At 57.5% G+C, this 22,643-nt stretch overlaps 1 protein-coding gene across 1 annotated transcript in view; it reads right to left on the minus strand.

Moving 5' to 3' along the window:
- Positions 1 to 958: 958 nt before the first annotated feature.
- LOC141264708 (uncharacterized) overlaps positions 959 to 22,643 on the minus strand; it is a 184,270-nt gene continuing 162,585 nt past the window's right edge. Inside the window, exon 4 of the mRNA XM_073676973.1 lies at positions 959 to 1,027. Within this exon, the coding sequence (XP_073533074.1) occupies positions 959 to 1,027 (69 nt within the window). The remainder of the gene's footprint in view (positions 1,028 to 22,643) is intronic.

Raw genomic sequence — 22,643 nt, forward strand, 5'->3', positions numbered from 1 at the left:
GGTATGCATCTGAAATTTCTTATAGGTTACTATCCCATTTAGGTGGAGAACATATCATTCTTCCAGAAAATATGTATTATGTTTGTGGAACTTTTGCTTACAAATTTCTACCTTATGATGGCGTTGGTACATGTACCCTAGCAAGATTGACCCTAGCTACATGGACCATCGCCCATGATGAGATAGACCTTGATCAGATACCAAGACATATGATGCAGAAGAGAAGAGCTAAAACCCAGCCTTTGATACACACTCCATGGTACACAAAGTTTGGACTCACTCTCACAATTACAGGATTGGCTATCCACAATTCTCATAACATTGAACAATTAGCAGAATTGCTTGATAATGTCACAGATGAAGTATTCGATGCCATCCTAATACTAAACAATCAAACTCGGTTTCATGCAAAAGTACTAAATCAACATACTATAGTATTGGACTATTTAACGGCCAGTCAAGGAGGTATGTGTCAGATAATCGGTCCTGCCTGTTGCAACTATGTAGATGCCAATTTTTCAGTCAGAGTAGATAAACACATCGCCAAAGCCATGGAATTAAAAGAAAGATTCAGAGAAGAACATTCCCATGATGATGAAACCATTTTTAGCAGTTGGTTACAATGGTTGAACCCTGCTAACTGGTTTAAAGGTATAGGAGGATGGATTGTCGGTGTAGGTCACATGTTCCTACAAATTTGTCTGTTTGCTTTCATCATCATATTGCTCATAAAATTATGTAAGTGGGCCATAAACAAAATCCGAAGACCCAAGAACGTCTTAAACGTTCATCTCCTTCCGGCAAATGAAAATTCTGAAATACCTCTCCTTGCTCCTCCCCCTCCTTTTCGGAGAGAGGGCAGAAGATACTATTACTTTGATGTAGAGGTGTAAGTGACAAGTGATAATATTATTATCAGAGAGAGGAAAATGATAGGAAAATTAGTATACCATATCAATTAATCCCTTTTAATATAACCCTTTAACTCTCCTATAAACCAATGTAGTAAAATATGCTGCTTAAACAACTAAATTATAATAAGATTAATCAATAATCTCTAAGCAAAGATGTAAAGTTTACCCAAGCCACTGTGGAATTTGCAGGGGTTGCTTATCTTAGTCAAAATGCCCTTTTGAGGTCAGGTTGATCTAGGGAAAGCACATTGACCAACAAAACAGGTACATTGCATCAAGTAATTATATAAGTACATAGGTAAGCATTTTATGTAATCGCCTGATTACTAATGATTGGATGCTAGTTGTTTATATTGTAAGATGATTGGTTATGTTATAATCTTCCTATGTCCCACCTACTATGTACAACCCACAATTTATACTATAAGAATTGTGCCCCAATACAATGGAGGCAGTTCTGTTCTAATATTGATGAGAGCTCTTGTGGCTACAATAAAACTTTCTCTAATCTGCAGAGATAGTGTGTGCACTCATCCTTTGGGAGACTGAGACGTTATTCCATATCAACTACCATATGTAGAACAGGTGTGCCATACGACTGGCTATAAAAGCCCATGGTACAGAAAGGGGGGGCTCTCTTGCTCTGCCCACCCCACAAGACACAGAATCTTCATGCTGAGAAGCAGATGACATGTAGTCCTGGACACATGCTGGACAAAGACATGATTTACCAGCCAGGATCCAAGGAAAGATGGGTGAATCTCAACAATTAAGCTAATTATGGACAAATGGACAATTACTTTATAACTAATTATTGTATGTACCTGCTGCAATCTGATTCTTTTTAATGGACAATCCAAGAATAAATAGATACATTTTTTTATAAGAATATCGTGATATTGATACTTTGAGAAGTCCTCAGTAGAAAAAAATAATACAGGAAGAGTATTATTTTACAGTCTCCCATCCAAGTACTAACCAGGCCCAACCCTGCTTAGCTTCCGAGATCAGACAAGATCGGGCGTGTTTATGGTTGTGTGGCCATGGGCAGAGACAAGCCTCTCACTTGCTGCTTTTCTACTTTGAAGTCTGGCTGCCGGATGCCCTTTCCAGTGTTCAGCAAGACCAGGTCCTATTGTGCTTTCCCTTCTCTTCAATTTTTTTGCTGACTTCCTTAAAAGGTCTTGTAGACACAACGCCCAACTCAGAGCCGCTGAGCTCACTGATCGGCTGCAGCGCTGTCGACGGAACGTCAGCTTCACGGCCATTGCCACAGGCCGGGAGCAGAGGCGAGACTCACTGGTAGACCCGGGTAGGGTGAGTAGAGCGCGGTTAGTTGCTTTCTAATAGCCTGCAGCCGGGGATTAACTTTTAATGAAAGGGAACAATCCCTTTGACTGTCTGCAGCGCGCCACACCTAGGTAGCGCACTCTCACACACAAGCCAGCATGCACACGTGCTCGCACGTGACAACACCCCCTATCTGCCCCTACAACCTCTCCGTCACCATGTGTCAGACTCTCCTGCCTGTTTTATGATTTCAGGGCCCTAGCAGGAATCACCCCCCCCCTCCCCAATTCCTTCCTTGCCTTCATAGAATCATAGAATCATAGAATCATAGAATGGTAGAGTTGGAAGGGACCTCCTGGGTCATCTGGTCCAACCCCCTGCTCAAAGCAGGATTCACTAGATCATCTCAGACAGATGTCTGTCCAGCCTCTGTTTGAAGACGTCCATTGAAGGGGAACTCACCACCTCTCGTGGCAGCCTGTTCCACTCATTAATCACCCTAACTGTCAAAAAGTTTTTTCTAATATCTAATCTGTGTCTCCTCCCATTTAGTTTCATCCCATTGCTTCTAGTCTTTCCTTGTGCAAATGAGAATAAGGATGAACCTTCTACAATGTGACAGCCCTTGACATATTTGTAGACAGCTATTAAGTCTCCTCTCAGTCTTCTTTTTTGCAAGCTAAACATTCCCAAATCCTGCAACCGTTCCTCATAGGACATGGTTTGCAGACCAGTCACCATTCTGGTCGCTCTTCTCTGAACTTGCTTCAGTTTGTCTATGTCTTTTTTAAAATGTGGTGCCCAAAACTGTACACAGTATTCCAGATGAGGTCTGACCAAAGAGGAGTAAAGACCGATAATGACTTCACGTGATCTAGACTGTATGCTTCTGTTAATACATCCCAGAATTGTATTTGCCTTTTTTGCTGCTGCATCACACTGTTGAATCATGTTCAGCCTATGATCTATTAGTATACCTAAGTCTTTTTCACATGTACTGTTGCTTAGCTCTATTCCTTCCATTCTGTATACGCTTTTTTCATTTTTATTGCCCAGATGTAGTACTTTGCATTTTTCCCTGTTAAAAACCATTCTGTTGGTTGCTGCCCACTGCTCCAGTTTATTTAGGTCTTTTTGAATCCTCTCTCTCTCTTCTCTAGTATTAGCTATCCCTCCTAGCTTTGTCATCAGCAAATTTAATCAGTTTATCCTCAATTCCTTCATCTAAATCATTGATAAAGATGTTGAACAATACAGGTCCCAGAACGGAGCCCTGTGGTACCCCACTTGAGACATTCATCCATCTGGATGTGAAGCCATTTACAACCACCCTTTGAGTCCGATCACTAAGCCAGTTATGAATCCACCTAACAGTTGCCTGGTCCATTGCATACTTGGTCATTTTTTCAATAAGGATGGTGTGAGATACTTTGTCAAATGCTTTGCTGAAGTCAAGATATACTATATCTACAGCATTTCCCTGATCCACCCAGTCAGTGATTCTGTCATAGAAGGAAATTAAGTTAGTCTGACATGACTTGTTAGTTACAAACCCATGCTGACTCTGGTTAATCACTTCATTCTTATCCATGTACTTACATACATGTTGTTTAATAATTTGTTCAAAGATCTTTCCTGGTATAGAAGTCAGACTCACCGGCCTATAGTTCCCTGGGTCCACCTTCTTCCCCTTTTTGAAGATAGGAACAACATTTGCTCTTCTCCAGTCTTCTGGGACTTCTCCTGTTCTCCAAGAATTTTCAAAGATTATGGAGAATGGTTCTAAAATTTCTTCTACGATCTCCTTCAGTACTCTGGGGTGTAATTCATCTGGACCTAGAGACTTGAACTCATTTATGTTAGCTAAATATTCCCTCACAATCTTTCTGTTTACAGATAACTTGGATTCCTCTATTCCTTTAAAAGAACAGTGAAGATCAGTTGATGTTACATTTTCTTTCTGAGAGAAAACAGATGCAAAATAGGAATTAAAAAGTTCGGCCTTCTCAACATCCTCTCTTACCATTTCTCCATTTTCATCCTGTAAAAATCCTATAGCATCTTTGACTTTTCTTTTACTTTTGACATACCCCCAAAATCCTTTTTTATTGCTTTTGACATCTCTTGCAAGCCTTAATTCATTGTCAGCTTTAGCTAGCCTGATACGTGCCCTACAGGATCTGCAGACTGCATTATAATCTTCTTTAGATATGCCTCTGTAATGCACACGCCCGGACTGACTGGCGTGTGCGTGTTTATGTAGTGATTCCACTGTGCCATGAACCGGAGAGTGCCTGGAGGGGCGTAACCAAGTATCTGCCCGATCCGACAAAAGTCGCACGACGGCATACGACGCCAGTGCACCAGGGAGGAACCGAGCAGAGGAACCAGGGTCTACTCCAGGTCAGACTCCGGACACGGCTGTTGACCCACACCGGGGAATACAGGAACAGGCAGACTAGAGCACAGGCTGGGTAGGGTCCAGTACAGACTGGGAGACAAATTCGAAACCGCAGATGCGGTAGACAGAGCTGAGCAAAGCGAAAACCGCAGACGCGGCGGACAGAGCTGAGCAAAGCGAAAACCGCAGACGCGGCGGACAGAGCTGAGCAAAGCGAAAACCGCAGACGCGGCGGACAGAGCTGAGCAAAGCGAAAACCGCAGACGCGGCGGACAGAGCTGAGCAAAGCTAAAACCGCAGACGCGGCGGACAGAGCTGAGCAAAGCGAAAACCGCAGACGCAGCGGACAGAGCTGAGCAAAGCGAAAACCGCAGACGCGGCGGACAGAGCTGAGCAAAGCGAAAACCGCAGACGCGGGGCGGACAGAGCAGAGCAAAGCGAAAACCGCAGACGCAGCGGACAGAGCAGAGCAAAGCGAAAACCGCAGACGCGGCGGACAGAGCTGAGCAAAGCAAAAACCGCAGACGCGGCGGACTGAGCTGAGCAAAGCGAAAACCGCAGACGCGGCGGACAGAGCTGAGCAAAGCGAAAACCGCAGACGCGGCGGACAGAGCTGAGCAAAGCGAAAACCGCAGACGCGGCGGACAGAGCTGAGCAAAGCGAAAACCGCAGACGCGGCGGACAGAGCTGAGCAAAGCGAAAACCGCAGACGCGGAGGACAGAGCTGAGCAAAGAGAAAACTGCAGACGCGGGGCGGACAGAGCAGAGCAAAGCGAAAACCGCAGACGCGGCGGACAGAGCAGAGCAAAGCGAAAACCGCAGACGCGGCGGACAGAGCTGAGCAAAGCGAAAACCGCAGACGCGGCGGACAGAGCTGAGCAAAGCGAAAACCGCAGAAGCGGCGGACAGAGCTGAGCAAAGCGAAAACCGCATACGCGGGGCGGACAGAGCAGAGCAAAGCGAAAACCGCAAACGTGGCGGACAGAGCAGGGCAAAGCGAAAACCGCAGACGCGGCGGACAGAGCTGAGCAAAGCGAAAACCGCAGACACGGCGGACAGAGCTGAGCAAAGCGAAAACCGCAGACGCGGCGGACAGAGCTGAGCAAAGCGAAAACCGCAGATGCGGCGGACAGAGCTGAGCAAAGCGAAAACCGCAGACGCGGGGCGGACAGAGCAGAGCAAAGCGAAAACCGCTGACGCGGGGCGGACAGAGCAGAGCAAAGCGAAAACCGCAGACGCGGCGGACAGAGCAGAGCAAAGCGAAAACCGCAGACGAGGCGGACAGAGCTGAGCAAAGCGAAAACCGCAGACGCGGCAGACAGAGCTGAGCAAAGCGAAAACCGCAGACGCGGCGGACAGAGCTGAGCAAAGCGAAAACCGCATACGCGGGGCGGACAGAGCAGAGCAAAGCGAAAACCGCAGACGCGGCGGACAGAGCAGAGCAAAGCGAAAACCGCAGACGCGGCGGACAGAGCTGAGCAAAGCGAAAACCGCAGACGCGGCGGACAGAGCTGAGCAAAGCGAAAACCGCAGACGCGGCGGACAGAGCTGAGCAAAGGGAAAACCGCAGATGCGGCGGACAGAGCTGAGCAAAGCGAAAACCGCAGACGCGGCGGACAGAGCTGAGCAAAGCGAAAACCGCAGACGCGGCGGACAGAGCTGAGCATAGCGAAAACCGCAGACGCGGCGGACAGAGCTGAGCAAATCGAAAACCGCAGACGCGGCGGACAGAGCTGAGCAAAGCGAAAACCGCAGACGCGGGGCGGACAGAGCAGAGCAAAGCGAAAACCGCAGACGCGGCGGACAGAGCAGAGCAAAGCGAAAACCGCAGACGCGGCGGACAGAGCCGAGCAAAGCGAAAACCGCAGACGCGGCGGACAGAGCTGAGCAAAGCGAAAACCGCAGACGCGGCGGACAGAGCTGAGCAAAGCGAAAACCGCAGACGCGGCGGACAGAGCTGAGCAAAGCGACAACCGCAGACGCGGCGGACAGAGCAGGGCAAAGCGAAAACCGCAGACGTGGCGGACAGAGCTGAGCAAAGCGAAAACCGCAGACGCGGCGGACAGAGCTGAGCAAAGCGAAAACCGCAGACGCGGCGGACAGAGCTGAGCAAAGCGAAAACCGCATACGCGGGGCGGACAGAGCAGAGCAAAGCGAAAACCGCAAACGCGGCGGACAGAGCAGGGCAAAGCGAAAACCGCAGACGCGGCGGACAGAGCTGAGCAAAGCGAAAACCGCAGACGCGGCGGACAGAGCTGAGCAAAGCGAAAACCGCAGACGCGGCGGACAGAGCTGAGCAAAGCGAAAACCGCAGATGCGGCGGACAGAGCTGAGCAAAGCGAAAACCGCAGACGCGGCGGACAGAGCTGAGCAAAGCGAAAACCGCAGACGCGGGGCGGACAGAGCAGAGCAAAGCGAAAACCGCAGACGCGGCGGACAGAGCAGAGCAAAGCGAAAACCGCAGACGCGGCGGACAGAGCTGAGCAAAGCGAAAACCGCAGACGCGGCGGACAGAGCTGAGCAAAGCGAAAACCGCAGACGCGGCGGACAGAGCTGAGCAAAGGGAAAACCGCAGATGCGGCGGACAGAGCTGAGCAAAGCGAAAACCGCAGACGCGGCGGACAGAGCTGAGCAAAGCGAAAACCGCAGACGCGGCGGACAGAGCTGAGCAAAGCGAAAACCGCAGACGCGGCGGACAGAGCTGAGCAAATCGAAAACCGCAGACGCGGCGGACAGAGCTGAGCAAAGCGAAAACCGCAGACGCGGGGCGGACAGAGCAGAGCAAAGCGAAAACCGCAGACGCGGCGGACAGAGCAGAGCAAAGCGAAAACCGCAGACGCGGGGCGGACAGAGCTGAGCAAAGCGAAAACCGCAGACGCGGGGCGGACAGAGCAGAGCAAAGCGAAAACCGCAGACGCAGCGGACAGAGCTGAGCAAAGCGAAAACCGCAGACGCGGGGCGGACAGAGCAGAGCAAAGCGAAAACCGCAGACGCAGCGGACAGAGCAGAGCAAAGCGAAAACCGCAGACGCGGCGGACAGAGCTGAGCAAAGCAAAAACCGCAGACGCGGCGGACTGAGCTGAGCAAAGCGAAAACCGCAGACGCGGCGGACAGAGCTGAGCAAAGCGAAAACCGCAAACGCGGCGGACAGAGCAGGGCAAAGCGAAAACCGCAGACGCGGCGGACTGAGCTGAGCAAAGCGAAAACCGCAGACGCGGCGGACTGAGCTGAGCAAAGCGAAAACCGCAGACGCGGCGGACAGAGCTGAGCAAAGCGAAAACCGCAGACGCGGCGGACTGAGCTGAGCAAAGCGAAAACCGCAGACGCGGCGGACAGAGCTGAGCAAAGCGAAAACCGCAGACGCGGCGGACAGAGCTGAGCAAAGCGAAAACCGCAGACGCGGGGCGGACAGAGCAGAGCAAAGCGAAAACCGCAAACGCGGCGGACAGAGCAGGGCAAAGCGAAAACCGCAGACGCGGCGGACAGAGCTGAGCAAAGCGAAAACCGCAGACGCGGCGGACAGAGCTGAGCAAAGCGAAAACCGCAGACGCGGCGGACAGAGCTGAGCAAAGCGAAAACCGCAGACGCGGCGGACAGAGCTGAGCAAAGCGAAAACCGCAGACGCGGCGGACAGAGCTGAGCAAAGCGAAAACCGCAGACGCGGGGCGGACAGAGCAGAGCAAAGCGAAAACCGCAGACGCGGGGCGGACAGAGCAGAGCAAAGCGAAAACCGCAGACGCGGCGGACAGAGCAGAGCAAAGCGAAAACCGCAGACGAGGCGGACAGAGCTGAGAAAAGCGAAAACCGCAGACGCGGCGGACAGAGCTGAGCAAAGCGAAAACCGCAGACGCGGCGGACAGAGCTGAGCAAAGCGAAAACCGCATACGCGGGGTGGACAGAGCAGAGCAAAGCGAAAACCGCAGACGCGGCGGACAGAGCTGAGCAAAGCGAAAACCGCAGACGCGGCGGACAGAGCTGAGCAAAGCGAAAACCGCAGACGCGGCGGACAGAGGTGAGCAAAAAAAAAACCGCAGACGCGGCGGACAGAGCTGAGCAAAGCGAAAACCGCAGACGCGGCGGACAGAGCAGAGCAAAGCGAAAACCGCAGACACGGCGGACAGAGCTGAGCAAAGCGAAAACCGCAGACGCGGCGGACAGAGCTGAGCAAAGCGAAAACCGCAGACGCGGCGGACAGAGCTGAGCAAAGCGAAAACCGCAGACGCGGCGGACAGAGCTGAGCAAAGCGAAAACCGCAGACGCGGCGGACAGAGCTGAGCAAAGCGAAAACCGCAGACGCGGCGGACAGAGCTGAGCAAAGCGAAAACCGCAGACGCGGCGGACAGAGCTGAGCAAAGCGAAAACCGCAGACGCGGAGGACAGAGCTGAGCAAAGAGAAAACCGCAGACGCGGGGCGGACAGAGCAGAGCAAAGCGAAAACCGCAGACGCGGCGGACAGAGCAGAGCAAAGCGAAAACCGCAGACGCGGCGGACAGAGCTGAGCAAAGCGAAAACCGCATACGCGGGGCGGACAGAGCAGAGCAAAGCGAAAACCGCAAACGCGGCGGACAGAGCAGGGCAAAGCGAAAACCGCAGACGCGGCGGACAGAGCTGAGCAAAGCGAAAACCGCAGACGCGGCGGACAGAGCTGAGCAAAGCGAAAACCGCAGACGCGGCGGACAGAGCTGAGCAAAGCGAAAACCGCAGACGCGGCGGACAGAGCTGAGCAAAGCGAAAACCGCAGACGCGGCGGACAGAGCTGAGCAAAGCGAAAACCGCAGACGCGGGGCGGACAGAGCAGAGCAAAGCGAAAACCGCAGACGCGGGGCGGACAGAGCAGAGCAAAGCGAAAACCGCAGACGCGGCGGACAGAGCAGAGCAAAGCAAAAACCGCAGACGAGGCGGACAGAGCTGAGAAAAGCGAAAACCGCAGACGCGGCGGACAGAGCTGAGCAAAGCGAAAACCGCAGACGCGGCGGACAGAGCTGAGCAAAACGAAAACCGCATACGCGGGGCGGACAGAGCAGAGCAAAGCGAAAACCGCAGACGCGGCGGACAGAGCAGAGCAAAGCGAAAACCGCAGACGAGGCGGACAGAGCTGAGAAAAGCGAAAACCGCAGACGCGGCGGACAGAGCTGAGCAAAGCGAAAACCGCAGACGCGGCGGACAGAGCTGAGCAAAACGAAAACCGCATACGCGGGGCGGACAGAGCAGAGCAAAGCGAAAACCGCAGACGCGGCGGACAGAGCAGAGCAAAGCGAAAACCGCAGACGCGGCGGACAGAGCTGAGCAAAGCGAAAACCGCAGACGCGGCGGACAGAGCTGAGCAAAGCGAAAACCGCTGACGCGGCGGACAGAGGTGAGCAAAGCAAAAACCGCAGACGCGGCGGACAGAGCTGAGCAAAGCGAAAACCGCAGACGCGGCGGACAGAGCTGAGCAAAGCGAAAACCGCAGACGCGGCGGACAGAGCTGAGCAAAGCGAAAACCGCAGACGCGGCGGACAGAGCTGAGCAAAGCGAAAACCGCAGACGCGGCGGACAGAGCTGAGCAAAGCGAAAACCGCAGACGCGGAGGACAGAGCTGAGCAAAGAGAAAACCGCAGACGCGGGGCGGACAGAGCAGAGCAAAGCGAAAACCGCAGACGCGGCGGACAGAGCAGAGCAAAGCGAAAACCGCAGACGCGGCGGACAGAGCTGAGCAAAGCGAAAACCGCATACGCGGGGCGGACAGAGCAGAGCAAAGCGAAAACCGCAAACGCGGCGGACAGAGCAGGGCAAAGCGAAAACCGCAGACGCGGCGGACAGAGCTGAGCAAAGCGAAAACCGCAGACGCGGCGGACAGAGCTGAGCAAAGCGAAAACCGCAGACGCGGCGGACAGAGCTGAGCAAAGCGAAAACCGCAGACGCGGCGGACAGAGCTGAGCAAAGCGAAAACCGCAGACGCGGCGGACAGAGCTGAGCAAAGCGAAAACCGCAGACGCGGGGCGGACAGAGCAGAGCAAAGCGAAAACCGCAGACGCGGGGCGGACAGAGCAGAGCAAAGCGAAAACCGCAGACGCGGCGGACAGAGCAGAGCAAAGCGAAAACCGCAGACGAGGCGGACAGAGCTGAGAAAAGCGAAAACCGCAGACGCGGCGGACAGAGCTGAGCAAAGCGAAAACCGCAGACGCGGCGGACAGAGCTGAGCAAAACGAAAACCGCATACGCGGGGCGGACAGAGCAGAGCAAAGCGAAAACCGCAGACGCGGCGGACAGAGCAGAGCAAAGCGAAAACCGCAGACGCGGCGGACAGAGCTGAGCAAAGCGAAAACCGCAGACGCGGCGGACAGAGCTGAGCAAAGCGAAAACCGCTGACGCGGCGGACAGAGGTGAGCAAAGCAAAAACCGCAGACGCGGCGGACAGAGCTGAGCAAAGCGAAAACCGCAGACGCGGCGGACAGAGCTGAGCAAAGCGAAAACCGCAGACGCGGCGGACAGAGCTGAGCAAAGCGAAAACCGCAGACGCGGCGGACAGAGCTGAGCAAAGGGAAAACCGCAGAGGCGGCGGACAGAGCTGAGCAAAGCGAAAACCGCAGACGCGGCGGACAGAGCTGAGCAAAGCGAAAACCGCAGACGCGGCGGACAGAGCTGAGCAAAGCGAAAACCGCAGACGCGGCGGACAGAGCTGAGCAATGCGAAAACCGCAGACGCAGCGGACAAAGCTGAGCAAAGCGAAAACCGCAGATGCGGCGGACAGAGCTGAGCAAAGCGAAAACCGCAGAGGCGGCAGACAGGGCTGAGCAAAGCGAAAACCGCAGACGCGGCGGACAGAGCTGAGCAAAACGAAAACCGCAGACGCGGCGGACAGAGCTGAGCACAGCGAAAACCGCAGACGCGGCGGACAGAGCTGAGCAAAGCGAAAACCGCAGACGCGGCGGACAGAGGTGAGCAAAGCGAAAACCGCATACGCGGCGGACAGAGCTGAGCAAAGCGAAAACCGCAGACGCGGCGGACAGAGCTGAGCAAAGCGAAAACCGCAGACGCGGCGGTCAGAGCTGAGCAAAGCGAAAACCGCAGACGCGGGGCGGACAGAGCAGAGCAAAGCGAAAACTGCAGACGCGGCGGACAGAGCAGAGGAAAGCGAAAACCGCAGACGCGGCGGACACAGCTGAGCAAAGCGAAAACCGCAGACACGGCGGACAGAGCTGAGCAAAGCGAAAACCGCAGACGCGACGGACAGAGCTGAGCAAAGCGAAAACCGCAGACGCGACGGACAGAGCTGAGCAAAGCGAAAACCGCAGACGCGGCGGACAGAGCTGAGCAAAGCGAAAACCGCAGACGCGGCGGACAGAGCTGAGCAAAGCGAAAACCGCAGACGCGGGGCGGACAGAGCAGAGCAAAGCGAAAACCGCAGACGCGGCGGACAGAGCAGAGCAAAGCGAAAACCGCAGACGCGGCGGACAGAGCTGAGCAAAGCGAAAACCGCAGACGCGGGGCGGACAGAGCAGAGCAAAGCGAAAACCGCAGACGCGGCGGACAGAGCAGAGCAAAGCGAAAACCGCAGACGCGGCGGACAGAGCTGAGCAAAGTGAAAACCGCAGACGCGGCGGACAGAGCTGAGCAAAGCGAAAACCGCAGACGCGGCGGACAGAGCTGAGCAAAGCGAAAACCGCAGACGCGGCGGACAGAGCTGAGCAAAGCGAAAACCGCAGACGCGGCGGACAGAGCTGAGCAAAGCGAAAACCGCAGACGCGGCGGACAAAGCTGAGCAAAGCGAAAACCGCAGACGCGGCAGACAGGGCTGAGCAAAGCGAAAACCGCAGACGCGGCGGACAGAGCTGAGCAAAGCGAAAACAGCAGACGCGGCGGACAGAGCTGAGCACAGCGAAAACCGCAGACGCGGCGGACAGAGCTGAGCAAAGCGAAAACCGCAGACGCGGCGGACAGAGGTGAGCAAAGCGAAAACCGCAGACGCGGCGGACAGAGCTGAGCAAAGCGAAAACAGCAGACGCGGCGGACAGAGCTGAGCAAAGCGAAAACCGCAGACGCGGCGAACAGAGCTGAGCAAAGCGAAAACCGCAGACGCGGCGGACAGAGCAGAGCAAAGCGAAAACCGCAGACGCGGCGGACAGAGGGGAGCAAAGCGAAAACCGCAGACGCGGCGGACAGAGCTGAGCAAAGCGATAACCGCAGACGCGGCGGACAGAGCTGAGCAAAGCGAAAACCGCATACGCGGGGCGGACAGAGCCGAGCAAAGCGAAAACCGCAGACGCGGCGGACAGAGCAGAGCAAAGCGAAAACCGCAGACGCGGCAGACAGAGCTGAGCAAAGCGAAAACCGCAGACGCGGCGGACAGAGCTGAGCAAAGCGAAAACCGCAGACGCGGGGCGGACAGAGCAGAGCAAAGCGAAAACCGCAGAAGCGGCGGACAGAGCTGAGCAAAGCGAAAACCGCAGACGCGGCGAACAGAGCAGAGCAAAGCGAAAACCGAAGACGCGGGGCGGATAGAGCAGAGCAAAGCGAAAACCGCAGACGCGGCGGACAGAGCAGAGCAAAGCGAAAACCGCAGACGCGGCGGACAGAGCTGAGCAAAGCGAAAACCGCAGACGCGGCGGACAGAGCTGAGCAAAGCGAAAACCGCAGACGCGGCGGACAGAGCTGAGCAAAGCGAAAACCGCAGACGCGGCGGACAGAGCTGAGCAAAGCGAAAACCGCAGACGCGGCGGACAGAGCTGAGCAAAGCGAAAACCGCAGACGCGGGGTGGACAAAGCTGAGCAAAGCGAAAACCGCAGACGCGGGGCGGACAGAGCAGAGCAAAGCGAAAACCGCAGACGCGGCGGACAGAGCAGAGCAAAGCGAAAACCGCAGACGCGGCGGACACAGCTGAGCAAAGCAAAAACCGCAGACGCGGCGGACAGAGCTGAGCAAAGCGAAAACCGCAGACGCGACGGACAGAGCTGAGCAAAGCGAAAACCGCAGACGCGACGGACAGAGCTGAGCAAAGCGAAAACCGCAGACGCGGCGGACAGAGCTGAGCAAAGCGAAAACCGCAGACGCGGCGGACAGAGCTGAGCAAAGCAAAAACCGCAGATGCGGGGCGGACAGAGCAGAGCAAAGCGAAAACCGCAGACGCGGCGGACAGAGCTGAGCAAAGCGAAAACCGCAGACGCGGCGGACAAAGCTGAGCAAAGCGAAAACCGCAGACGCGGCGGACAGAGCTGAGCAAAGCGAAAACCGCAGAGGCGGCAGACAGGGCTGAGCAAAGCGAAAACCGCAGACGCGGCGGACAGAGCTGAGCAAAGCGAAAACCGCAGACGCGGCGGACAGAGCTGAGCAAAGCGAAAACCGCAGACGCGGGGCGGACAGAGCCGAGCAAAGCGAAAACCGCAGACGCGGCAGACAGAGCAGAGCAAAGCGAAAACCGCAGACGCGGCGGACAGAGCTGAGCAAAGCGAAAACCGCAGACGCGGCGGACAGAGCTGAGCAAAGCGAAAACCGCAGAGGCGGCAGACAGGGCTGAGCAAAGCGAAAACCGCGGACGCGGCGGACAGAGCTGAGCAAAGCGAAAACCGCAGACGCGGCGGACAGAGCTGAGCACAGCGAAAACCGCAGACGCGGCGGACAGAGCAGAGCAAAGCGAAAACCGCAGACGCGGCGGACACAGCTGAGCAAAGCGAAAACCGCAGACGCGGCGGACAGAGCTGAGCAAAGCGAAAACCGCAGATGCGACGGACAGAGCTGAGCAAAGCGAAAACCGCAGACGCGACGGACAGAGCTGAGCAAAGCGAAAACCGCAGACGCGGCGGACAGAGCTGAGCAAAGCGAAATCCGCAGACGCGGCGGACAGAGCTGAGCAAAGCAAAAACCGCAGATGCGGGGCGGACAGAGCAGAGCAAAGCGAAAACCGCAGACGCGGCGGACAGAGCTGAGCAAAGCGAAAACCGCAGACGCGGCGGACAGAGCTGAGCAAAGCGAAAACCGCAGACGCGGCGGACAGAGCTGAGCAAAGCGAAAACCGCAGACGCGGCGGACAGAGCTGAGCAAAGCGAAAACCGCAGACGCGGCGGACACAGCTGAGCAAAGCGAAAACCGCAGACGCGGCGGACAGAGCTGAGCAAGGCGAAAACCGCAGACGCGGCGGACAAAGCTGAGCAAAGCGAAAACCGCAGAGGCGGCAGACAGGGCTGAGCAAAGCGAAAACCGCAGACGCGGCGGACAGAGCTGAGCAAAGCGAAAACCGCAGACGCGGCGGACAGAGCTGAGCAAAGCGAAAACCGCAGACGCGGCGGACAGAGCTGAGCAAAGCGAAAACCGCAGACGCGGCGGACAGAGCTGAGCAAAGCGAAAACCGCAGACGCGGCGGACAGAGCTGAGCAAAGCGAAAACCGCAGACGCGGGGCGGACAAAGCTGAGCAAAGCGAAAACCGCAGACGCGGCGGACAGAGCTGAGCAAAGCGAAAACCGCAGACGCGGGGCGGACAAAGCTGAGCAAAGCGAAAACCGCAGACGCGGCGGACAGAGCTGAGCAAAGCGAAAACCGCAGAGGCGGCAGACAGGGCTGAGCAAAGCGAAAACCGCGGACGCGGCGGACAGAGCTGAGCAAAGCGAAAACCGCAGACGCGGCGGACAGAGCTGAGCACAGCGAAAACCGCAGACGCGGCGGACAGAGCTTAGCGAAGCGAAAACCGCAGACGCGGCGGACAGAGGTGAGCAAAGCGAAAACCGCAGACGCGGCGGACAGAGCTGAGCAAAGCAAAAACCGCAGACCCGGCGGACAGAGCTGAGCAAAGCGAAAACCGCAGACGCGGGGCGGACAGAGCAGAGCAAAGCGAAAACCGCAGACGCGGCGGACAGAGCTGAGCAAAGCGAAAACCGCAGACGCGGCGGACAGAGCTGAGCAAAGCGAAAACCGCAGATGCGGGGCGGACAAAGCTGAGCAAAGCGAAAACCGCAGACGCGGCGGACAGAGCTGAGCAAAGCGAAAACCGCAGATGCGGGGCGGACACAGCTGAGCAAAGCGAAAACCGCAGACGCGGCGGACAGAGCTGAGCAAAGCGAAAACCGCAGACGCGGTGGACAGAGCTGAGCAAAGCGAAAACCGCAGACGCGGCGGACAGAGCTGAGCAAAGCGAAAACCGCAGATTCGGGGCGGACAAAGCTGAGCAAAGCGAAAACCGCAGACGCGGCGGACAGAGCTGAGCAAAGCGAAAACCGCAGAGGCGGCAGACAGGGCTGAGCAAATCGAAAACCGCGGACGCGGCGGACAGAGCTGAGCAAAGCGAAAACCGCAGACGCGGCGGACAGAGCTGAGCACAGCGAAAACCGCAGACGCGGCGGACAGAGCTGAGCGAAGCGAAAAACGCAGACGCGGCGGACAGAGCTGAGCAAAGCGAAAAACCGCAGACGCGGCGGACAAAGCTGAGCAAAGCGAAAACCGCAGACGCGGCGGACAGAGCTGAGCAAAGCGAAAACCGCAGAGGCGGCAGACAGGGCTGAGCAAAGCGAAAACCGCAGACGCGGCGGACAGAGCTGAGCAAAGCGAAAACCGCAGACGCGGCGGACAGAGCTGAGCAAAGCGAAAACCGCAGACGCGGGGCGGACAGAGCCGAGCAAAGCGAAAACCGCAGACGCGGCGGACAGAGCAGAGCAAAGCGAAAACCGCAGACGCGGCGGACAGAGCTGAGCAAAGCGAAAACCGCAGACGCGGCGGACAGAGCTGAGCAAAGCGAAAACCGCAGAGGCGGCAGACAGGGCTGAGCAAAGCGAAAACCGCGGACGCGGCGGACAGAGCTGAGCAAAGCGAAAACCGCAGACGCGGCGGACAGAGCTGAGCACAGCGAAAACCGCAGACGCGGCGGACAGAGCAGAGCAAAGCGAAAACCGCAGACGCGGCGGACACAGCTGAGCAAAGCGAAAACCGCAGACGCGGCGGACAGAGCTGAGCAAAGCGAAAACCGCAGATGCGACGGACAGAGCTGAGCAAAGCGAAAACCGCAGACGTGACGGACAGAGCTGAGCAAAGCGAAAACCGCAGACGCGGCGGACAGAGCTGAGCAAAGCGAAATCCGCAGACGCGGCGGACAGAGCTGAGCAAAGCAAAAACCGCAGATGCGGGGCGGACAGAGTAGAGCAAAGCGAAAACCGCAGACGCGGCGGACAGAGCTGAGCAAAGCGAAAACCGCAGACGCGGCGGACAGAGCTGAGTAAAGCGAAAACCGCAGACGCGGCGGACAGAGCTGAGCAAAGCGAAAACCGCAGACGCGGCGGACAGAGCTGAGCAAAGCGAAAACCGCAGACGCGGCGGACACAGCTGAGCAAAGCGAAAACCGCAGACGCGGCGGACAGAGCTGAGCAAGGCGAAAACCGCAGACGCGGCGGACAAAGCTGAGCAAAGCGAAAACCGCAGACGCAGCGGACAGAGCTGAGCAAAGCGAAAACCGCAGAGGCGGCAGACAGGGCTGAGCAAAGCGAAAACCGCAGACGCGGCGGACAGAGCTGAGCAAAGCGAAAACCGCAGACGCGGCGGACAGAGCTGAGCAAAGCGAAAACCGCAGACGCGGGGCGGACAAAGCTGAGCAAAGCGAAAACCGCAGACGCGGCGGACAGAGCTGAGCAAAGCGAAAACCGCAGACGCGGGGCGGACAAAGCTGAGCAAAGCGAAAACCGCAGACGCGGCGGACAGAGCTGAGCAAAGCGAAAACCGCAGACGCGGCGGACAGAGCTGAGCAAAGCGAAAACCGCAGATGCGGCGGACAGAGCTGAGCAAAGCGAAAACCGCAGATGCGGGGCGGACAAAGCTGAGCAAAGCGAAAACCGCAGACGCGGCGGACAGAGCTGTGCAAAGCGAAAACCGCAGAGGCGGCAGACAGGGCTGAGCAAAGCGAAAACCGCGGACGCGGCGGACAGAGCTGAGCAAAGCGAAAACCGCAGACGCGGCGGACAGAGCTGAGCACAGCGAAAACCGCAGACGCGGCGGACAGAGCTGAGCGAAGCGAAAACCGCAGACGCGGCGGACAGAGGTGAGCAAAGCGAAAACCGCAGACGCGGCGGACAGAGCTGAGCAAAGCAAAAACCGCAGACGCGGCGGACAGAGCTGAGCAAAGCGAAAACCGCAGACGCGGGGCGGACAGAGCAGAGCAAAGCGAAAACCGCAGACGCGGCGGACAGAGCAGAGCAAAGCGAAAACCGCAGACGCGGCGGACACAGCTGAGCAAAGCGAAAACCGCAGACGCAGCGGACAGAGCTGAGCAAAGCGAAAACCGCAGACGCGACGGACAGAGCTGAGCAAAGCGAAAACCGCAGACGCGACGGACAGAGCTGAGCAAAGCGAAAACCGCAGACGCGGCGGACAGAGCTGAGCAAAGCGAAAACCGCAGACGCGGCGGACAGAGCTGAGCAAAGCAAAAACCGCAGATGCGGGGCGGACAGAGCAGAGCAAAGCGAAAACCGCAGACGCGGCGGACAGAGCTGAGCAAAGCGAAAACCACAGACGCGGCGGACAGAGCTGAGCAAAGCGAAAACCGCAGACGCGGCGGACAGAGCTGAGCAAAGCGAAAACCGCAGACGCGGCGGACAGAGCTGAGCAAAGCGAAAACCGCAGACACGGCGGACAGAGCTGAGCAAAGCGAAAACCGCAGACGCGGCGGACAGAGCTGAGCAAAGCGAAAACCGCAGACGCGGGGCGGACAGAGCAGAGCAAAGCGAAAACCGCAGACGCGGCGGACAGAGCAGAGCAAAGCAAAAACCGCAGACGCGGCGGACAGAGCTGAGCAAAGCGAAAACCGCAGACGCGGCGGACAGAGCTGAGCGAAGCGAAAACCGCAGACGCGGGGCGGACAGAGCAGAGCAAAGCGAAAACCGCAGACGCGGCGGACAGAGCAGAGCAAAGCGAAAACCGCAGACACGGCGGACAGAGCTGAGCAAAACGAAAACCGCAGATGCGGCGGACAGAGCTGAGCAAAGCGAAAACCGCAGACACGGCGGACAGAGCTGAGCAAAGCGAAAACCGCAGACGCGGCGGACAGAGCTGAGCAAAGTGAAAACCGCAGACGCGCCGGACAGAGCTGAGCAAAGCGAAAACCGCAGACGCGGCGGACAGAGCTGAGCAAAGTGAAAACCGCAGACGCGGCGGACAGAGCTGAGCAAAGCGAAAACCGCAGACGCGGCGGACAGAGCTGAGCAAAGCGAAAACCGCAGACGCGGCGGACACAGCTGAGCAAAGCGAAAACCGCAGACGCGGCGGACAGAGCTGAGCAAAGCGAAAACCGCAGACGCGGCGGACAGAGCTGAGCAAAGCGAAAACCGCAGACGCGGCGGACAGAGCTGAGCAAAGCGAAAACCGCAGACGCGGCGGACAGAGCTGAGCAAAGCGAAAACCGCAGACGCGGCGGACACAGCTGAGCAAAGCGAAAACCGCAGACGCGGCGGACAGAGCTGAGCAAGGCGAAAACCGCAGACGCGGCGGACAAAGCTGAGCAAAGCGAAAACCGCAGACGCAGCGGACAGAGCTGAGCAAAGCGAAAACCGCAGAGGCGGCAGACAGGGCTGAGCAAAGCGAAAACCGCAGACGCGGCGGACAGAGCTGAGGAAAGCGAAAACCGCAGACGCGGCGGACAGAGCTGAGCAAAGCGAAAACCGCAGACGCGGGGCGGACAAAGCTGAGCAAAGCGAAAACCGCAGACGCGGCGGACAGAGCTGAGCAAAGCGAAAACCGCAGACGCGGGGCGGACAAAGCTGAGCAAAGCGAAAACCGCAGACGCGGCGGACAGAGCTGAGCAAAGCGAAAACCGCAGACGCGGCGGACAGAGCTGAGCAAAGCGAAAACCGCAGACGCGGCGGACAGAGCTGAGCAAAGCGAAAACCGCAGATGCGGGGCGGACAAAGCTGAGCAAAGCGAAAACCGCAGACGCGGCGGACAGAGCTGAGCAAAGCGAAAACCGCAGAGGCGGCAGACAGGGCTGAGCAAAGCGAAAACCGCGGACGCGGCGGACAGAGCTGAGCAAAGCGAAAACCGCAGACGCGGCGGACAGAGCTGAGCACAGCGAAAACCGCAGACGCGGCGGACAGAGCTGAGCGAAGCGAAAACCGCAGACGCGGCGGACAGAGGTGAGCAAAGCGAAAACCGCAGACGCGGCGGACAGAGCTGAGCAAAGCAAAAAACGCAGACGCGGCGGACAGAGCTGAGCAAAGCGAAAACCGCAGACGCGGGGCGGACAGAGCAGAGCAAAGCGAAAACCGCAGACGCGGCGGACAGAGCAGAGCAAAGCGAAAACCGCAGACGCGGCGGACACAGCTGAGCAAAGCGAAAACCGCAGACGCAGCGGACAGAGCTGAGCAAAGCGAAAACCGCAGACGCGACGGACAGAGCTGAGCAAAGCGAAAACCGCAGACGCGACGGACAGAGCTGAGCAAAGCGAAAACCGCAGACGCGGCGGACAGAGCTGAGCAAAGCGAAAACCGCAGACGCGGCGGACAGAGCTGAGCAAAGCAAAAACCGCAGATGCGGGGCGGACAGAGCAGAGCAAAGCGAAAACCGCAGACGCGGCGGACAGAGCTGAGCAAAGCGAAAACCGCAGACGCGGCGGACAGAGCTGAGCAAAGCGAAAACCGCAGACGCGGCGGACAGAGCTGAGCAAAGCGAAAACCGCAGACGCGGCGGACAGAGCTGAGCAAAGCGAAAACCGCAGACACGGCGGACAGAGCTGAGCAAAGCGAAAACCGCAGACGCGGCGGACAGAGCTGAGCAAAGCGAAAACCGCAGACGCGGGGCGGACAGAGCAGAGCAAAGCGAAAACCGCAGACGCGGCGGACAGAGCAGAGCAAAGCAAAAACCGCAGACGCGGCGGACAGAGCTGAGCAAAGCGAAAACCGCAGACGCGGCGGACAGAGCTGAGCGAAGCGAAAACCGCAGACGCGGGGCGGACAGAGCAGAGCAAAGCGAAAACCGCAGACGCGGCGGACAGAGCAGAGCAAAGCGAAAACCGCAGACACGGCGGACAGAGCTGAGCAAAACGAAAACCGCAGATGCGGCGGACAGAGCTGAGCAAAGCGAAAACCGCAGACACGGCGGACAGAGCTGAGCAAAGCGAAAACCGCAGACGCGGCGGACAGAGCTGAGCAAAGTGAAAACCGCAGACGCGCCGGACAGAGCTGAGCAAAGCGAAAACCGCAGACGCGGCGGACAGAGCTGAGCAAAGTGAAAACCGCAGACGCGGCGGACAGAGCTGAGCAAAGCGAAAACCGCAGACGCGGCGGACAGAGCTGAGCAAAGCGAAAACCGCAGACGCGGCGGACACAGCTGAGCAAAGCGAAAACCGCAGACGCGGCGGACAGAGCTGAGCAAAGCGAAAACCGCAGACGCGGCGGACAAAGCTGAGCAAAGCGAAAACCGCAGACGCGGCGGACAGAGCTGAGCAAAGCGAAAACCGCAGAGGCGGCAGACAGGGCTGAGCAAAGCGAAAACCGCAGACGCGGCGGACAGAGCTGAGCAAAGCGAAAACCGCAGACGCGGCGGACAGAGCTGAGCAAAGCGAAAACCGCAGACGCGGCGGACAGAGCTGAGCAAAGCGAAAACCGCAGACGCGGCGGACAGAGCTGAGCAAAGCGAAAACCGCATACGCGGGGCGGACAGAGCCGAGCAAAGCGAAAACCGCAGACGCGGCGGACAGAGCAGAGCAAAGCGAAAACCGCAGACGCGGCGGACAGAGCTGAGCAAAGCGAAAACCGCAGACGCGGCGGACAGAGCTGAGCAAAGCGAAAACCGCAGACGCGGCGGACAGAGCTGAGCAAAGCGAAAACCGCAGACGCGGCGGACACAGCTGAGCAAAGCGAAAACCGCAGACGCGGCGGACAGAGCTGAGCAAAGCGAAAACCGCAGACGCGACGGACAGAGCTGAGCAAAGCGAAAACCGCAGACGCGACGGACAGAGCTGAGCAAAGCGAAAACCGCAGACGCGGCGGACAGAGCCGAGCAAAGCGAAAACCGCAGACGCGGCGGACAGAGCTGAGCAAAGCAAAAACCGCAGATGCGGGGCGGACAGAGCAGAGCAAAGCGAAAACCGCAGACGCGGCGGACAGAGCTGAGCAAAGCGAAAACCGCAGACGCGGCGGACAGAGCTGAGCAAAGCGAAAACCGCAGACGCGGCGGACAGAGCTGAGCAAAGCGAAAACCGCAGACGCGGCGGACAGAGCTGAGCAAAGCGAAAACCGCAGACGCGGCGGACAGAGCTGAGCAAAGTGAAAACCGCAGACGCGGCGGACAGAGCTGAGCAAAGCGAAAACCGCAGACGCGGCGGACAGAGCTGAGCAAAGCGAAAACCGCAGACGCGGCGGACAGAGCTGAGCAAAGCGAAAACCGCAGACGCGGTGGACAGAGCTGAGCAAAGCGAAAACCGCAGACGCGGGGCGGACAAAGGTGAGCAAAGCGAAAACCGCAGACGCGGCGGACAGAGCTGAGCAAAGCGAAAACCGCAGAGGCGGCAGACAGGGCTGAGCAAAGCGAAAACCGCGGACGCGGCGGACAGAGCTGAGCAAAGCGAAAACCGCAGACGCGGCGGACAGAGCTGAGCACAGCGAAAACCGCAGACGCGGGGCGGACAGAGCAGAGCAAAGCGAAAACCGCAGACGCGGCAGACAGAGCAGAGCAAAGCAAAAACCGCAGACGCGGCGGACACAGCTGAGCAAAGCGAAAACCGCAGACGCGGCGGACAGAGCTGAGCAAAGCGAAAACCGCAGACGCGACGGACAGAGCTGAGCAAAGCGAAAACCGCAGACGCGACGGACAGAGCTGAGCAAAGCGAAAACCGCAGACGCGGCGGACAGAGCCGAGCAAAGCGAAAACCGCAGACGCGGCGGACAGAGCTGAGCAAAGCAAAAACCGCAGATGCGGGGCGGACAGAGCAGAGCAAAGCGAAAACCGCAGACGCGGCGGACAGAGCTGAGCAAAGCGAAAACCGCAGACGCGGCGGACAGAGCTGAGCAAAGCGAAAACCGCAGACGCGGCGGACAGAGCTGAGCAAAGCGAAAACCGCAGACGCGGCGGACAGAGCTGAGCAAAGCGAAA

The sequence above is a fragment of the Phyllobates terribilis genome, unplaced genomic scaffold (assembly GCF_046119375.1).
Source record: "Phyllobates terribilis strain yellow unplaced genomic scaffold, ASM4611937v1 Scaffold_4__5_contigs__length_816908805, whole genome shotgun sequence".
Taxonomy (NCBI): domain Eukaryota; kingdom Metazoa; phylum Chordata; class Amphibia; order Anura; family Dendrobatidae; genus Phyllobates; species Phyllobates terribilis.